The sequence below is a fragment of the Nicrophorus vespilloides genome, unplaced genomic scaffold (genome assembly GCF_001412225.1).
Source record: "Nicrophorus vespilloides isolate i.1.1-1 unplaced genomic scaffold, Nicve_v1.0, whole genome shotgun sequence".
In the NCBI taxonomy this organism is placed as follows: Eukaryota; Metazoa; Arthropoda; class Insecta; order Coleoptera; family Silphidae; genus Nicrophorus; species Nicrophorus vespilloides.
This window is the reverse complement of record NW_017099532.1, coordinates 26,568-46,281: the sequence shown is the minus strand read 5'-3', so window position 1 is coordinate 46,281 and position 19,714 is coordinate 26,568. Positions and strand designations below refer to the sequence as shown.

Below are 19,714 nucleotides of genomic sequence, written 5' to 3'. Positions count from 1 at the left end.
GATACCCTCTTGTTCCTATTCCGCTGTTTTCCCTCATTCTTCTAGTTTTCATATGTATATACTATTATTGTTCCACAATTAAATTATGTTCCCGGGCGGAAAGACCTCAATCGATAGCGCTTTGGCCAGCCTATTATTATATTTTTTTTAAATTAAAGTTAGAATTTATTTATTTTGAGAGTTGTTAATATTATTTAGTTTTCATTATTATCTTTTATTTATTTACAGAATGTACTTTTTTTTGTATTGATGTCTGGCCAAAAAAATATTAATATTATTTTGTTACATAATAAACTATAGGAACTTAAAATAAAAACAAATATGATACCAATGCAATGCAATGCACAGTATTAAGAATTAAATATAATATTTTTTATTTTTAATACAAATTTCTTCACAGTTTATTGAAATTACTATCGATTTACTATAAAGCTATAGAAATAAACAATATAAAACATTGAATTTTTTTTAATTAATTTTTAATGAACTATGTAATTCGCTTGCATGGTTATTCTGTAATTATTTTAAATTAAACGTGAAGATGATGCATTTTAACATTTTTTCTCGTGAAGACAAGACAAACATGCCAGTAGACTCATTGGAAATATGAAACATTTATTTATAAGTTGACTGCAACTAAGTTAAACTAATTAGCATGTGCAATAACAGTAATTTGATAAAACATTAAGTTATACAAAATTATAACTTATGAGTTATTAAGAAAAATGTGCCTTACTTTTCGAGTTATTAATGGAAAATAAAAATGTTTATTAATTCGCGTTTTTATCAAAATTTCAGTAATTATCAGGATCTATATAAATCAAAATTTTACGATTTTTGTTCAATCATATAATTCGCTTGCGTGTAATTAAATAAAACGTGAAAACGGTGCATTTTCAGCACTGACATTTTTGACAACTCGTAGCTGACAAACCGATGTAAACATAAACATGACAGTTGAAAAGCAGAGACTTTCATCTTTAATTTGAGTAGGTTGTTTGAGTACTTCAACAAAATGTGATATCATCATTTCTCGGTTACATAGTTAAACATTACGTACACAATAAATTGCATAACGGTGGAGAACTTCTTGCGCAATAATCAAATATTATATTTTTATAATTTTTGAGTTATTAAGAAAAAAAAATCCATCCATCCATTTGAATGGATTTGAAAGTTTTGTAATTAAATTGTGTACTAAAAAAATTTAAATTTAAATTTTTCCAAAAACAATAAATATTGAAAAAACTGTATTTAAATTATATTTATTTTCTCGTAGGTATTCGTGACAAGTATTTTTTTTAGATAATTGTAGATAATTAGGTGAAGTTGGAGAAATTCTATTTTTTCTATAGGCAACTTATTATACTCACTTTTCATATTACATTTTTAGTTGTTTTTCTAAACACGTTTTACTTTATTTAATGGAACCTAAGGTAACTTATTATATAGGAAGATTCAAGTTATTTCATGTTACAATAAAATTACACAATTTATTATACAATTTTGTAATAACCGAAATATTTTTCAGGCTAAAGTTGGATCTGTCAATTTGTCAAGTCATTAGAAAAATATACGGTATCAATAATATGTTTATGTAAATAATAGATAGTCCATAAATCTATATTCCTGATAGGCAACTTATTATACATACATTTTCAAATCGATTGCATAAATAATTAGTAAAGTAAATTGCAAAAATATAATTGAAATTATTAAATAGATAAATTATTAAACTCATTTATCAAAAAAAAATTAGATAACACAACGTTGAGACGGAAAACAAAACATTTTTTTAATTGCAAAAAGTATTTAAATTTCTTATTTGATCTACTAGAGTCAATATGACGAATGATTATAGAAAATTAAAAGTAAATTATCTATAAACTATGATCACGAAAAGATTATATGGGATTTACGATGGAAAAACTTGAGTTACTTTATTATCTCCACATCTTTCATATACAGTAACAACAGTACTACGGATTTTATGTATTTATTATATTTATTTTATGTAATTTTATTGCTGTTGCAATAAATGTTGTTATCATTATAAAATTCTTTAAGTTCATGTGTACTTACATTGCGCTTCAAACGGATTACGTTCAACTTTCGAAGTTTCAGTACATTTTTTAGTAATTATATCCCTATTTCCGATATGAATTATTTTTTATTAACATTCATATTGGATATTCTGATGCAGAAGACTATTGCTTCAGTGTCTTTATATTACAAATATTTGAAAATTATTTTCAACAGTTTCTACATAGGCAACTTATTATATACACTTTTTCTGATTGCTTCCTGTCAGTGAAGGATTCAGGCATAGTTTTTATGGACTTCAATCCAGGACTGGGATCGAATCAAATACTATTAGTATAAGGCCCTTAAGTAATATTAGGATTATGGATTTCTAGATTTTTTTGTTATGAATGGATTTTCGAATCGACGTCTCACTACCTTTTTTCTTCTTTCCTTTTAGAAGGGCCCACGACCCTGACAAGGTACCAAATAATGTTATTTCAGAGCACACAGATAAACGGTCCACCCCTACTTCCTATTCCAATGAAATTATTTCATATTCTTTTCCTTCCTATGGAATACATTTAGCTGGTGTCTCTTAAGTAATAAATTACATTTTTCAAACATTAATTGTCTTAATATCATAAAAAAAGTTGTTATAGGCAACATACTGTATTATATTCACTTTTAAATTACTCGAGATAATAACATCAATTACAACAAAGCCAAATGAAAATTGGGAAATAAGTTTAAAAAAAACACAGACAAATTTTCTTCATTCGTTTTATATTTATATAATAACATTACAGAGTATCAACAAGTCTTCTCGTATTAAAATATATTCTAGAAATAATAAAAACGATGTGTTTGTATTTCACATGATATTAAGAATTGTTTATTGTTGTCTTTAGAATTCCGCTTTCGTCCGTCCAATAATTTACGAATACAAAGAAAAATTAACATTACAAGTTAAGATCTAGACTCGAGTTTGATTTTTCGCAAAACAAAAAAAAAACAAAAATTAAAATAAAACTTACATCATCATTATAACAATATTACAATAAGTAATAACAACGATCTATAAATATAATGTATAAATATACACGCACATACACCATTATTATCATCATCAACATCATCATTAATTAATTATAGTTAATTTATAATACTTAAGGCGCAGAGAATTTGTTTAAGTTTAAGTAGAAATAAAATAAAATCTAATCCTATAGAAATATCTGTGCCGGAGAGGTTAACGTTGCTTAGTTAATTTGGCTAGTATTTTTTTGTTTGTTGATTAACTAAGTTTAACTATTATCTACATTTTGAAGCTTTTCTAGAAAACAAATGGATGACAGTTCGAGATTTGGATCAAGCAACCTCTTGGCACAGACACGCAATATGTTTAAGTTAATTTAGTTTGTTTGTTTAAAAATAAGAACGAGACTTTTAATTAATTTTGCCCCGTCCTCGTCGTCTAAAAGTCCTTAATATTTCTAAATCTAAGTGAGTGTAAACGATTGTAAATATTTAAAGAATATCACACATTGTATCCGTTGATTTATTTATATATATATATTTATATACTTTTTTTTATTTGTTACCTCTCGTAACTAGTAATAGTAAAGCACTTTGATTTATTTATTTATATATATATAAAAAAGAAACGATTTCGTTTCGCATTTTGTGCATCATTATTTTTTTATGTGGTTGCGTGTTTCAAGATGCGTTTGGGAAAGTTTGATGACACGCGCTGCTTGCGCCCGCTTCACCAATTAATTGGTATCAATCAATTTGACCTCAAAATGAGAAAAAAAAATGAAAGAATGAAAATAAAAGAAAACTAAAAAACATATGCGCTTCGGATATCACCACGACTGCGGAGATAATCCATTTTTGAACTAAGTGTAAATAGATGGGCGTCTTCTTGTTTATAGCTTGCTCGTATCCTCGACGGGCGTCTTGGGGCGGACATCCGGAGGCGTTCCGTTGTTGAGCTCCTTCTGAGGAGCGTCGTCTCCGAATGTTTGTCCCTTGAGGATGAATTGGATCTCCTCCAAAGTCTTTCCCTTTGTTTCGGGGATGTAGAACATGGCGAAGGCGGCGGTGAGGATGCACGAGGCTGAGAAGATGTAGAAGGGCACGTGCATTCCGTAGGCGTCGCTCAAGTATTGGTAGAGGTAGATGGAAATGCAGGAGAAGATCACGTACATGGCGTCAGAGGCAGTCATTCCCATGGCTTTGACGCTGGTGGGGAAGAGCTCGGCCGTCAGAACTATGGGGACGAGGCCCAAACCGAACTTGAAGGAAACGGCGTACAGCATGACGGCGGCTATAGGCACCCAATTGTACGCGGTAACATCGACGCCGGAGTTTTTGACGGCGAAGTAGGTGGCCAAAGCAGCTAAAGAGAGTCCGGTGAATAAGCTCGAACCAGTCAGAAGAACCTTTCTTCCGGCCTTGTCGAGGAAGCCACAAGCAACCATCGCTGCGATTATCATCACCACAGAGAATATAATAGCTGCGACTTTAGCGTCCAGGATACCGGCTGCGTCTTCGAGGATGGTGTGCAGGTTCATCAGGATCACGGAAATACTACTGAAGTGTTGTGCTGCATTCAGAACGGTCATGATGATCAAAGCTTTACGGTTGCTCTTCACCATAATCAAATCCTGTGGCCGTCCTTTTTCCAAATCCTGTCTGGCCACAGCGGATTTGATTTCTTGCAGTTCCTTTTCGACATCATCAGTGGCCCTGAAGAATTGCAGAGATTTTTTGGCCTTTTCCTCTTTGCCTTTCAGCAGCAGGAAATACGGACTCTCTGGAATGAACGGGAACGTGGCTAGCTGCAGAAGCAGGAACAGCGCTCCCACTGCCGAAGACACTGGTAACGAGACGAAAGGCGCCACAGAGTATACCACCATGATACCGACGAGCATCATGATGTAGATGATTGAGGCCAAGAATCCTCTAATCTTCTGATCGGCTATTTCGGCTATGAACATCGGGGCCGAGACGAAGGCAACGTCTCCTGCGATTCCAGTCAAGGCTCGCGCCACGTACACCATCGCAATGTTCGTTGATACGGACAGGAGGACCCAATGCGCCAAATTCGTGATGGCGGCCAGGATGATGGACTTCTTCCTTCCAAACTTATCCACCGTGTAAATAGTTATAGGAAGCCCGATTATTCCTGCGATCATGTATATCGACTCCAACCACACGATGTCCGATTCCTGAATCTTCACCGGACTATCCTCCTGTTGAAGGATCGGAATGACGGGGGAAGCCCAGCCATAGCTCATTCCATCCGAGATGGCGCTCACCGTCGCTGAAAACCAAAGCAAAAAACAGAAATTAATGTAAATTCGCTAAATTAATACATCATTATTGCGGGCGGCATGTGCACAAGGGCGTTTCATTATTATTTCTGGATTGCCTTCTCTGCCAAATTGGCACAAAGTCTCTGATATCGGTACACTCTTTCTATTTAACACCAAAACAAATGCACACGTAAAAAAAATATATGTATTCATAGCAACAAGTTTAGCAAACTTTGCACTTTGCTTCATCACTTAATTTCTATTTAGGATTAGTATTTTTGGCGAGTAATTCCGTTTGCCATCCAATATTGAGTTACACATTGAAAATTCATTATATTTCATGATTATACCAAAAGCTATTTATATTTTACAATTTTGGCGATTTACCAAGAAATTATTAAATACAGCTTCGACGAAAGAAATGCACAAAAATAATTATTATCATTTTAGTTACAAATCTGACAAATTAATAATCGTAATTATTAAATGATCAACAGTAACTATTATATAATTATATTTGTATTATGCTAAGCACGTTGCGTGGACGCCGTTTCTGGTAGCCATGGAAACGGCGTCCACGCGGCGTCTGCTTCCCTATTTTTAGGTGATGTGCTTGACATTAGTGTCGGACGCCAAAAAGCCGAAACACTTGCGCCGAGTATTTATAACTTTGCGCGTGAAAAAGAAAATAAACTAGGACAAAATTAGCAGAAAGATATTAAAACTGAAAACGGTAAATCACCAAGTTATAGACAAAACAATATTATTCGGTTTATTAATCGAATTTATATATTTGGGTATTTCAGAAGATTAATGAAGATATCTTTTATACTAATTTGTAATAATCAAAATACTAATTGCAGAATCTTAAGTGTAAAGTGCCATTGTTAATAATAGAATTTGTGTATTAAAGTATTTAAAAAAATAAGATGAAAGTGACAAAAAATAATTTAAAACTGAAAAATAAAGTAAAGTGCTCCTAAAAATTGAATTTTTCTATTAAACAATTTTTATTTAATATTTTATTTTTTTAATTAATTAATTATTTTATTAATATATCAATTAAAGTATTTCACGTGATTAAAGAAAAAATCTTTATAGTAATTTGTAACAATAAAAATATTTATTAATGAATCTACTATGATTACAGCTCACTAATAGATCTTAGTAATATTAATGGTTTGAGATTATTTTTAATGGAACCTTGGAAAAAGTACGATTATTCATCAAATAATATGATTGATGTATTTCATGAAAACAAGTTCAAGATCATTAATTATTTTACTTTCTAAATTATGCTAATAAAATGGGAATTTCCTGAAAAGTTGGAAAATCGTAAATTGTTCTTTAGTCACGCAGATACGATTTACTTTAATAATAATTAGCAATTTTTCTTTATAAGTTATAAATATGCTAATTTATAATTGTCAATAAAATTGTTTCCTTAAATTTCCTTGGAAAATTGGAAAATCTAAAATTCTTGTTTTATCGCGAAAATAATCATGAATTTTACGTTATTCCAGTTATAATAAATGGAAACTTTACTAATTAAACAGAAATTTCTAAACATATGCAATAATATTCTTATTGTATCAACAAACAAAAAAAATATCGATTCTTCAAATAAAATAATTATGAAATTTACTAAATACAGTGGAACCTTGCTTATCATAACGAACATTTCGCTTAACGAGCAAAATTCAATGAAAGAAAAATGATTCGCTTAACGAGTAACGACTAGATGAGAAGTCCCGGATTTCGCTAAATCATTTTTAAAACTTATGTACACGTATTATGTGTATTTTTGAATATGTTTCACTAAACGAGTAAAAATCCGAAAATTTTGGAACGCATTATACTCGTTAAGCGAGGTTCCACTGTATACTAATTTTTATGTAAATACAAATTTGATTTGTATTAAATTACTTATTTTCTTCAAAGACATTAATTACGAAATATTTAGTAATTTTCTTAGTAAAGTAATGAAATAATCTACATATGACGACAAAACTAGTTTGAAAAATTTAAAAAAAAAACAAGAATTTTAAAATATCAACTTGTTATTTTATCCTGCAGCTATGATTTATATATGTATAATTAAATTATTTTTTATGTATGCAATTGTTTATACAAACGAAATTACAAATATGGTTAATGCTTTAATTTTACAAATGATAAATATGTTCATTTAAAAATAAAATTTCTATTGATAATAATTACAAATGCAAAATCAAAAATTGTTATTTTATAAGGCTACTGTAATTTATGCATTTCAAACTGATAATTTCATAACAATTAGTAATTCAGCATTCCAAATTATGCACGAAACAATTGACATTTTTTTTGCGGCAATGTTGTAATAATAAGTTAATATTCAAATTTACTGAATATTTCAATTAACAAGAGATGATTTAAATAAATATTTTCTCAGAAAATCAATAAAAATTGATTTTTTTTATTATTACGATGTAATAATTAATAATTTCGTATTCAAATTGATGAATATTCGAATTGGCAAGTGATAATTGCACGATTAAAACGTAAATTACGTCAAAATTTTATCGTGAATAAATATTAATGTTATTATCATTACTAACTTGGAAATTGCACACGTTTCATCAAGTTTATTCAAAACACAACTAGAAAATGTGTTATAAATTAAAGAATTTTATTTTGAATTTTACTTTCTTAATTACTAAATTGACGTAAGAATTGTTGATTTTACATTTTTAATTATGAAAATGTAAATGTTGCAAGTGATAATAAATGATAATTGCACGCAAGTTTCGTCAATGGAAAAAAAGGAAATTGAAAATTTATACAAGAAAATGTGATTCGATTCGCTCCGAATAAAGTGCAAACGACGAGTGACTATCTAGGAAAATTTACGGTTTCAGATTGATCATAATTGGCTCCTGATTGACGCCAATCGATGCAATCAACGGATTTATTGGCCTACACACATTCACTTGCTTAAACTATTTACACTTACACTTACTTAGTTACAAACATAGTGATGAAAACAGAAAGAGAGAGAAAGAGGAACAAAGAAAAATATCGTTTCAACATAATATAATCTTTTGTTTATCCAGTTTCGACGTCATTATTACTATGCAATGGAATACATTCTCAAGCTTATATCAGTGATTATACTTTTATGAGTAAAGTTATTTTCACAAATATTCGTCTCTAATCTTAGCTTAACATATCACAAATTACAATGTAGCTTATTTCAAAATCATTTCTAGCTTTTACTAGCATGTTCAATATTACGTACATAATAACGTACAAATATTCGTGCGAACGTACTTGATTACTACTTGATTCCTAGTAAAGTCATATTAAATCAATACAGTTTTATTTTTATCGATAACTCTTTTAAGGAAGAAATAAATAATATTACTCTGAGATTGAAATTAAATATGTTCCCAGATACAAATAAATGTGTATTTAAATTAGTGTATTCGCTTAACGTACGAAAATTTATATAAAAGTTATGTACGCAAATAAATACAAATGGTTTTCGGACGTAAAATGTATATACGTATAAACATAAAGTACGTTTGTGCGAACAAAGATACACGTGTGTAACAAATTAATAATGAATGCTAAATATTGAATTATGGAAATGTATGTAATGATTATGCACGTTAACTGGTAATTTTATGAATGAATTAAAAGTTTCCTCGGAAGACAAAAAAAAGTTATTTGCTACTGTGATTTATGTAATTCAAGATAAAAGTATGTATCGATTTTATAGAAATTTGGATAATTTCAATAACAGTGTTCGTATGTATGAACTTTGAGAGAACTAGGTGACAGCAATGGGCTCAAAAATCGAATGTGAATGTAGAAGTGTGACAATATAAATAAAATACATTCGCTTAACATATAAAAATTTATTTATAAGTTATGTACTTCAACAATGTATTTAATTATTGAATCTCTAAATTGCTTAGATTATTCTATAATAATTATTGTTTATCCCAGTTGTGAATACAACAGGATAATTAATCAATTTCGACATGTAAAAAACATTGACAAGAATAAAGAAAAAATATTATGAATATCCAAATTTATAAGTGATAATATTTTTCTCGGAGGACAAATTAAATGATAATCGAAATTTTGTCAAGGTACAATTGAAATATAATTAAAAATCAACAACAGAAGTACGTAAAATAGTTTTAAATATTAATAGTAAAGAAGAAATTATCGTTAAAATTATTATTTCATGTAAATATTAAAATAAATATATTAATTTTACCTACATTTGACCAAAAAAATATTATTATTATTTCTTGACAGCAAAGTGTACATATCATGTACGTTCGTGCAAACAACAAATAGAAAATGATTTCGTTTAACATATGACATTAAGTACGTTAATTAAACATTCAATAATTAAATCACTAAATCTAAGCCACTTATTTGATAATGGAACTTATTTTACTTATCCGCATCAAAAAGCTTAGATTGCTTAGAATATTTCATTATAATTATTGTTTATCCCAGTTGTGAATACAGCAGGATAATTAATCAATTTTGACATGTAAAAAACATTGACAAGAATAAAGAAAAAATATTATGAATATACAAATTTATAAGTGATAATATTTTTCTCGGAGGACAAAATAAATTATAATCGAAATTTTGTCAAGGTGTTATGTATTTCGAAATACAAATTACATAAAATTAAAATATAATTAAAAATCAACAGCAAAAGTACGTAAAATAGTTTGAAATTTTAATTGTAAATAAGAAATTATCGTCAAAATTGTTATTTCATAAAAATCTCAATTTATTTAAATTTGACCAACAAATTATTATCATTTATTGATTATGTAAACAAATGTGCATCACATGGCGATAGATTTCGACAGTAACGTGTACGTTCGTGCGAACAACATATATAAATTGATTATATTAAAGGTCAGATTAACCTCCTTTCGTTTAACGTACGTCGTAAAGTACGTTAATCGAACATTCGACAGTTGAATCTCTAAATCTAAGCCATTTATTTTATAATGCTACATAGTTTACTTATCCGCATCAAAGAGACATCAATCGTCTGAATTCGACAACATTTGAATCGTAATCATTTGTGAGTTTTGTGAGTGTTTCTACACATTTCGTAAGGTCTCAGCAATCGATTGGAACGGCCGTTCGTTATCAAAGTAGAACACGAATTACGCAAATAGCGATGCCGTGAATTCCTCGACTGTTAACCCAGCCTTTCCTTTGTTTTCTTGTACTTCTCATTCTAATTCTTCTTCTCCTTCTTCATTGGTCGATGCGGAGAGTATGCGAAAATCGCGTGCGCCGCGTTCTCGCCAACCGCGGCCGAAAGGTCAAGTTCAATGCGAGAAATCGTGATTTCGGTATCGAAGTCAAAATGAGAAGAATTCCCCAAAAAAATAGCAACTACGTATGGTTAGTACATGATAATAATTAAGACGAGGAGAAATAAAAAAAGAAAGAAGCACCGCAAGAGATTTGACCCCCTTTTCTTCCGTCATCGCACCTGACCGACTCACCGCCGCATCCACCGCATTGCATAATTAAACATAACAATAATTGTTGTTTTTGTTTCCATGGAGACGATATACTCATCGCCTGTTTTAACAGAGCGATTAAGTTTTATTAATCTGTTTATCGACGATTCATGATCGTTCTTTTTTTGTTCGTATTCTGTTGTTCCTGTTTAATTGCGCCATTATAAAAAAAATGGGCAAACACACACACACAGATCCGAAGCTGCGTCTCAAGTAATCAAGATTTACATAACGACATGACTATTACGTTTCATGTGTTTTTTTTTTATATTATTGACGTTTCGTGTAAATCTATTCGTTGTATTATGATTATTATATTGTATCCGGATTAACGCCCTTATTATTAAAAGATCAACGTTGGCTTTATTTTTATATCATAAAAAGTATGATAAAAATGTAACATAACTGGATTTAAAGCGACCGACGAAATTAATTAGTTTTTTTTTGCATGAAATTTGAATATGCTAATAAAACGAAACTAATATATTTTACTTAATCATGAATTGTTATTTGCATCTGGAATTTAAAGTTTTAACTGATTCCGCTAAATTACAAATAAAGAACGAAGAAAATATTGAATAAAATACAAACTCATAAATTGTATATCATAAATTCATTAATATATTTTACCAAAAGTACAATTATTATTTTGTTTCTAATTAGTTAATCTCTCATTAATAAATACAAATTTTAATGACAATAATTTACAGAAAAATGTTTCATTTTATTTTTTGAATTTGTAATTAGTTTCGATTTCATTTAGTTTCAGGTTTTATATTATACTGAAAATAATTGATAAAGTCCCGTTATCAATAACAAAATAATTCTTTCCCATTGAAGCCATATTTATGTGGCAATTAAAAATGAAAAAAGTCGCATGAAACAACGAATTTGCATTGAAGCCTCATTTAACTGGAACTAATTAAGTGCATCCCATAAATACGAAAAATAGATTAGATTATGTACTGGAAAACAATTAAAAAATATTTTTAACGCTTAAATATATATGAAAACTTGTTGCAATTGTCCTAAAAAAATGTAATTTGGATAACTCGTTCATTTTTTATATATATATATACGATTCGAAACTCGTAAAAATACCGATATTCGTGTGTATTTTGAATATTTGGGTACTCCACAATTGATCGAAACTAGACACTTAACTGATACTAATTAAGTGAGATAAATAAACTATTCACATTATAAAAAACTCATAAATTGAATAATATAAAAATCTTCATTTTACTGAAATGAATGAAAAATAAGCTATACCCTTCATTTCAATGGAATTAGTGTTCAAATCTCAACAAAAATATTAATTTCAATTAACTAAAGCTTTGGTTTACTAATAATTAAAAAATATATAAAACAAAACTCACAAATTGAATAATATAAATACATTAATAAACAAAATAAACAAATAGCACACAAAGTAATGTTAAAATAGATAACATTGCAATTTTAGGTAAAAAAAAGTAGAAGTATCTTCGAAATGCTTAAATTTTAATGAAAAAATATTGCAATTGACCTTATTAACATGTACAACTTTTGAATGAACTTACGAATGTTCACTTAACTGAAACTATTGAAGTGAGCCTCGAACAAATGAAAAATGCAGTAGATTAGATAATTGTAATTATATGTCAAAACAATTAAAATTATCTTCGTAACGATTAAAACAAAAATTGTTGAAATTTGCGCAACTCAAAAAATATTTTGAAACTTGCGCAAAAGAAATATTTTGTATATACAGTAGAACTCGACAAATTCGGTACTTGTACATATATTGAAAATTTCGGTACACGACAATTGTTCAAAACTAATCATTTAACTAATTATAAAAATAATAAGTAAAATAGATTAAATAGATTAAATAGTTACAATTATGTGTTGAAAACCAAGCAAAAAGTTCTTCGTAACGCTTAAAAGCGAGCAAATAAAAAAAAGATCATTAATTTTATAATAAAGTAAAACCTACAATAAATCAATTTGCGCAGCTCATTAATTTTGTATTACAGTGGAACTTCGGTACTCCAATTCGGAACTTGATATACGTAAAATTCGGTACTCATATATATTTTGAATATTTCTATACGCGACAAATATTTGGAAATCGACACTTAACTGGAACTTTATGTGTGAAAAACAAGAGGGTCTTCGTAACGTAAATTTAAATAATTGTACCACGAATTCGGAACTCGAATTCGAAATTGGATACATTTGATACATAAATGTTCGAATGCCTCAATGCAATGTAATGCAAACGAAAAACATAATTTTTCGGAAATAAAAAGCAAAACTTTGATGCATTTACATTGTTTCCTATATTGGTTCGGTATTCATCGATTTTAACCTTGAAACAAGTTCACGAAAGAATATCAATATCTGCGAAACGTAATCGTATCGTTTTTCCAAAGTCTCACTATTTAAACAGAAGCAATTACAGAAGGTTTCAATTAAAATACGCTCTGCGTGTTGTTGTTGTGTTGCTGTTTTTTTTTGTTCATGCGAAATTCCAGACTGCAAAGTTTCGAAGAATAAGGTTGAACCGTTTGGAAATACCCGCACTTCCTATATATAACAAACCGCTTCATTAATGCTCAATGAAACGAAAGAAGAAAACCCAGAAAGACGATTCTTACGTCTTGTTGTTTCCACAAATTCCTTCGAACAGAAAATATTCCAATATATTTTTCAAAAAAAATAAATAAATAAATGAGATTGTTACGTAAACAGAATCGTTTGCATGTTTAATAACTGGCGTATTTTATAATCGAGGAGGCGTTTTCTACCGAATGCATAAACATCTGGAAATGAAATGTGAAATATGATCATAATAAGAGCATTTTTTTTTAATAAAAGAAAATACGCTTTTGTTGTCTAGATTTATTTATGAATTCAGGGAAAAATATGAAAATACTTTATCTGGTTTGTTGGATCGATAATAGTTTGCGCGCTTCCTGGGATTCTCCATGAAATTAAAACGCTAGTAAAAATAAAATGTGTGGTGAAGAAACGAAAGAGCAGAGTGCAAGAAGATTGACCAGATAAACCCGTTTCCTAATCTCGGACGAAGCCTGTTTTCGCGTTACATCACAATTTCGACGATGCGAAATACCGACCGTCTTCGCATCATCGTTATACAAAACTCGAGTGCGGAAGAGATCGAGAGACGTCGAAAAATATGAAACAAAAATTCTCGAAACGAATAAACAACAGCGAGAGAATGAAAAAAACACTTAATAGCTGACATTTAAATGTCATAGTGATTGATTTGTAGTTTGGATTTTACGTGTTTCGAGATGATTTCTTCAGAAACTACAGAATATTAATGATAATAATTCAGAATATTAATTTAAAGTTATTTGAACAAATTCGCATTGTCTACAATTTCAATTTTTTTATTTTATGACTAGATTTATTTGTAATTTTCAAATTTCTTAAGTAATTTCAGGAAAATGTATATTATTTAATACTTTTAAGAAAGAAAATAGAAATATAATATTTGTAATCATAAATATTTTTTCAAAATTGTATTGTTTCGCAATTAGATTCAATACTTATGCGAGTTTATGAGTTAACATTACATGAGAAAAATAACAAAACGTTATCAACAATCGTAAACTTTCAATTACTTCTAGAATTACTCAAGGTTTTGAAATTTAGTAGTTTGGATTTTTATTTTACCATAGTGCCAAAATTATGGTAAAATAATCCTTCGAGAAATCTAAAAAAATCTTGTTATTTGATACAGAAAAAGAATGTTTGTTAATAAAATTGGACACGAATTCTGTTCTTCCGCAAAATCCTTGAAAATTGTCTTTTTATATATTACTTTTTTTAAAATAGCGGTATTGTATGATGTAATATAATGTATGTAGTTAGTTAGATAGAAGACTGTAACTAGAAAAAAAATCTAATTTTTGTTTGTTTGTTTTGAGAAAAAACCGCAAATATATTTTATTGTTTCGTGATTTCTTCTAAAACTGATATGTACTATAATGTAAAGTTATTTGAGTATCAATTGTAATTCAATATTGTCCATAATTACAAAGTTACTGTCGAATTATTTAAGTTTTAAAATTTAATAATTTCTATTATATAGTTCATTGCCATATTCTAATTCCTTTAAATTCTCGTTAGTTATTTTATGGAATGTTGATCTTAATTGATTCTTTAGGTAGTTATTCTATATATGACATCAAGAAGCTGCTGAAATACATAAAGTAATTATGTCACTTATGTCAAATATGTTGTAGCACGCAGCAAGAAGGTTGAGAAACTCTGCTATACATTATCTAGTTGTATAAATATATCATTATATAGGGTGTCAAAACAAAACCGTAAAATCTCAATTTTAAATAAAACACACTTCTTTTTGAGAAAATATTGAAATTATGATTTAATCGTAAAGTAAACATGTGCAAGTTATGTATGAAACAACACATCTGGTAAATGCCCTCCTGGGCTTTGCTAGCTCAACTACAACAAGAGAACGGTGAGTTTTCTAACAGAATGACGCTACAGTTCGTCATTTTGACGCTTTATCGTTGAATCGTTTAGCCCAGTCAAGCCAAATTTCGTCAAAAGAACGCATTTGTACCAGCAAAGCCGACGAGGGCAACTTTCACACGTCTAATTTACGTTTAATGATTTAAAAAGTTTATTTTATTTAAAATTTAGATTTTTCGGTCTTGAAGGGACACCCTACAAAATGTTAAATAAAACAATAAAGACCGAAAATTTTAACTTTAAGATTAATTTTACAACAAAGAATTATTCTTGAGATTAACATAAATCATTAATAGTTTATATACTGGTAAGAAAAAACGTAAACAACTTTTATTGTTTCCCAATTTTCTTCGAAATTACGAGAGATTTATTAATTAAAGTTATTTGGAAATGTTTATGAACAGTTGTCAATAATTACAAAGTTCTTTTTTTCAATTATCTCGAGAATGAATCAATTCATTTACCTGATCGAAATGCGATGAGCGAAACGAATAATTGTATATATTATAAAATAGATTGCATCAAATACAAATGAAAATTGAATTAAACATGTCGAAGTTTCCAAGTTTCCGAGAACGAAAAACCGATTAAAGCGTCGCGAATTATTTAGATGTGCAGATGACTTCGGACGTGACGCGTCGTATGGAAAGCGGCGGTTGGAAGTGTCCTTTGGGGATTTCTGAATCCAGCGTTTGTGTGGGGATCTCCCTTTCCTTCTATCGCGGGGAGGGAAAATGGGATGGAATTCAGAGTCTTCGCGGAACGTGAAATGAATGAAAGGCTCGCACGGAATTGTGCTTTAATTTATTTATGCGTCTATTCCGAATATGATTCCATAATCAGGGAAATCAGGTGACATTCATTTTGCGGAGCGAGCAATTTTTCCGCGGTTTTTACGATGCGAAAAATACAGAAGTATATATAGAAATACAGTATATTGCAACAATTCGGAAGGCGAAGTAAAATGTATATATGTCACGGTAAAAGTACACAATCTTATAAGTAAATATAAGTATAAATCTGACAGCAGCGTCACATATCTACTTCTACCGGTAAATGTATACTTTCACCTACGTATATCGGTAAAAGTTAAAAATAATAAATAAGAGATACATTTTTTGTATATCAAGGTTAGGGTACCAGCAAAATATGTGTTAGGATCAAAATAAAATAATTCTGTGATTATAAGATTAGTTTTTTTTTGGCGTGACATAACTTATATATTTTATTTTATTAAGTGTATACATTTCTCGAAAATGGTGGGTAAATGTAAGTTGAACTTACATTTACTGAGCGGTAAATGTGTACTTTTACAATAACATATACATTGATCAAAAAAGACATAGAAAAGCTTCAAATTATGTTCGAATCAACAAAAGAAATACATTTTTTTAAGTTAACTGTTGACATTAGTCAATTGCGTTCGCTTATCGTAATAAAAATCGCTTCCAAAGTCCACTTGATTAAATTTCTTATTTTCTACGTTAATTGGATTTCTGATTACCGTAGTTTTTTGTATGATAAAATGCATTGGAATACATCTTTCAGTTTACTTTGTTACTGTTACTTTACACACTGATTAAAACCGTTATTATAAGGAATAACTTGATAAATTATAAAGTAACGGTCTCCACTATTTGTATCAAATTTTTTATAAATAGATATTTCATATACGTTTTAGATATGATATAAACCTCAAATAATGCGGTTTTGCCAATTTCCCGCACTCATAGAAACCAGACCAATCGAGAACTGTAAAAGCGCATAAAAATTAACAGCACAAAAAGAGACTTGACTGTATATTTGAAGAAAAAAAAACAATCGTTTTTCTACAAACAAATAATTTTGTGTACATATTTTTTCAGAATTTAGTAAATTATTTCACTAAAATTCATCATCAAATTTTATCAATAAAAATGTAGTGAATTCGCATTGATCTAACACGCACTATGCGAGTTTTTTTTTATTGAACATTTTGATTTGACAATTGAGGTGTTGTTTTGTTTATACAGAACAAACCTCTTTTTTTTCCCTATAAAAGTATAGTCATAAAATGTCGGTAATTATTAAACTTAAACATGTAGTTTCATGCGTCACAAAAGTTAAACAATTTGATATGTGGATGTGTGATTGTTATTAAAGTTACAAAATTATTACAAAACCTACAAATTACTCTGTAAACATGAAGATTTCATTCTCAATTTATAAAGAAAAAGTAACAAATTTTGCATTAATAAATCTGTATTAAACTTAGGAAATTTGTTAATTTATATTTTAATATTTGGATTTTTTACTTCTCCACGCTTCACTTAGCATTTATCTGATCTAGCCTGTGTTGCCGAGGTCAGGAAACAAAAAACATATAGAATGACTACACAAAATAACTGTTTTCAAATCGAAGTCTCGGCGATTTTTTTTTCTTAAACATCGAGTATCGTCTGTATGCAATTTAAAATTTCACAAAAGTTAAGCAATGCGGATGTGTGTTTAGCAATCATAAGATAATAAAAACACTCTAATATATCTATTAAATCTATATTAAATTTAATGAGACATGTCAATTTAAGCAAATTATAGCAAAGCGGGGTTCATCCAGTAGTATCTCAAAAGTTAAGCAACGCGAATTGGTGATTGGTAAGCTAATAGAACGCGTATTCAGAAGTTTTAAAAAATAACAATTAGCCGTAAAATAATCTAATATTAAATTCAATTAGACAATTTCAATTTGGTATTGAAATAGATAAGTAAGGTCAAGTACATACATTTTCACAAAAATTAAGCAACAGAGATCAAATTCGAATGGGTGATTTTTATTTTAATTAAATAGAGATAATTCTGTTGAAATATTTTATGTTCAATAATAATTTTATAACTCGTTTACCTAGAAACTAGAAAATACACTCTAATAAGAAGTAAATCTGTATTAGACTGTGTATAAAATTTGAATATAGCATAGAAATAGGTAGGTAATGACGTAAATGAAATTTTAAGTTTTAATACGGAGTTTGCAAGCTCCCCCGAGGAATGCTCTGTCGAGTGGTCTCCGCAGCATCGAACTGGCGCAGATAATGAAGCGAAAAGTTTATTAAACTGGTTTATTTTCGTCCAGCACGCCTAAAACCACAACCGGAGAGGAAAAGGAAAGAAAGAAACGAAACATTGAAAGGCCGGGTAATATACAATTCGCAAACTAGTTATAAAACTAGAAATAAAATTATATAAATTATAACAATAATAACAACAACAAAAATAGGATAAATCCACAGATTTAGTAAACTGGTTTTTTTTATGAATAATGTATGAAATGTACGCAGGAAATGGATTTTTTTGTTGTATATATAAAATGTTAATTAATTCTTATAAAAATAGATCAAAATGTGTTTGTGAAAAGTTTTTCTTTTATAATTTTTACGATTTAAAAATATATATTTAAAAAAAATAAGAAAATAGTAAAAAAAAAACGCTGAGAGTGGATTTTTTGTCTGTATAAAATGTGAATGAATTCCAATTAAAAATTGATCAGAAATATGTTTTTAAAAGAAAATAATTTTAGCATTCAGTAAATATTTATTACAATTAAATTAATTGCAAAAAGAAACAAACAAAAATGAATAAATTAGTTTAAAAATTTACACATGGAATGGATTTTTTTTTGTTGAATTTATTGAGCAATGCCACCAATAGCAATAGCAATTGAATATAAAGTTATTTGTACAAAAAACAAATGTTTTCGCGTTTGAAAATGTTTATTTTATTTGATTGAAATAGAGTTGAAAAATATGCAGGATATTTTCATTAAATGTATAAAATTTTAAAGAATTCCAATAAAAGTTGTTTGTGAAAAGTTTTTTCATCTTTCTTTTCAGAAAATAATTAAAAGTATATTATTTGAAATAAAATGGGTAAATTAGTTTTATTTTTGTTTAAAAATAGTTAAAAAGTACGAAGGAAATACATTTAAAGTTGAATTTAGTGTTACAAAATTCCAATAAAAATGGAACAAAAATTGTTGTAATTTTATATAATTATAATAATTAAAAACTAAATTGCATAAAAATAAAATGAATTGGTTCGAATTCGTTAAAAATGGAATTTATTTTGTGTTTATAAAAAAAAATGTAACTTATTGATAGAAATATTTTGTTTTTGCTTTCCGAAACTAATAATTAATTGAAACAAAGAAATAATTGTATAAATTGGTTTTAATTACGTTTAGTAATAGTCGAAAATTACACAGGAAATTGATTTTTTGTTTTGCGTATAAAATGTTGAAGAATTCCAATTAAAATTTGTTAATTAATTAAA

At 28.7% G+C, this 19,714-nt stretch overlaps 1 protein-coding gene across 2 annotated transcripts in view; it reads right to left on the bottom strand.

Moving 5' to 3' along the window:
* Positions 1–3,324: 3,324 nt before the first annotated feature.
* Positions 3,325–19,714, bottom strand: part of LOC108564682 (facilitated trehalose transporter Tret1-like) — a 31,590-nt gene continuing 15,200 nt past the window's right edge. For both annotated transcript variants that reach the window (XM_017923769.1, XM_017923770.1), the window contains exon 3: positions 3,325–5,350. In XM_017923769.1, coding sequence (XP_017779258.1) covers positions 3,951–5,350 — 1,400 coding nt within the window. In that variant the 3' untranslated portion in view covers positions 3,325–3,950. The remainder of the gene's footprint in view (positions 5,351–19,714) is intronic.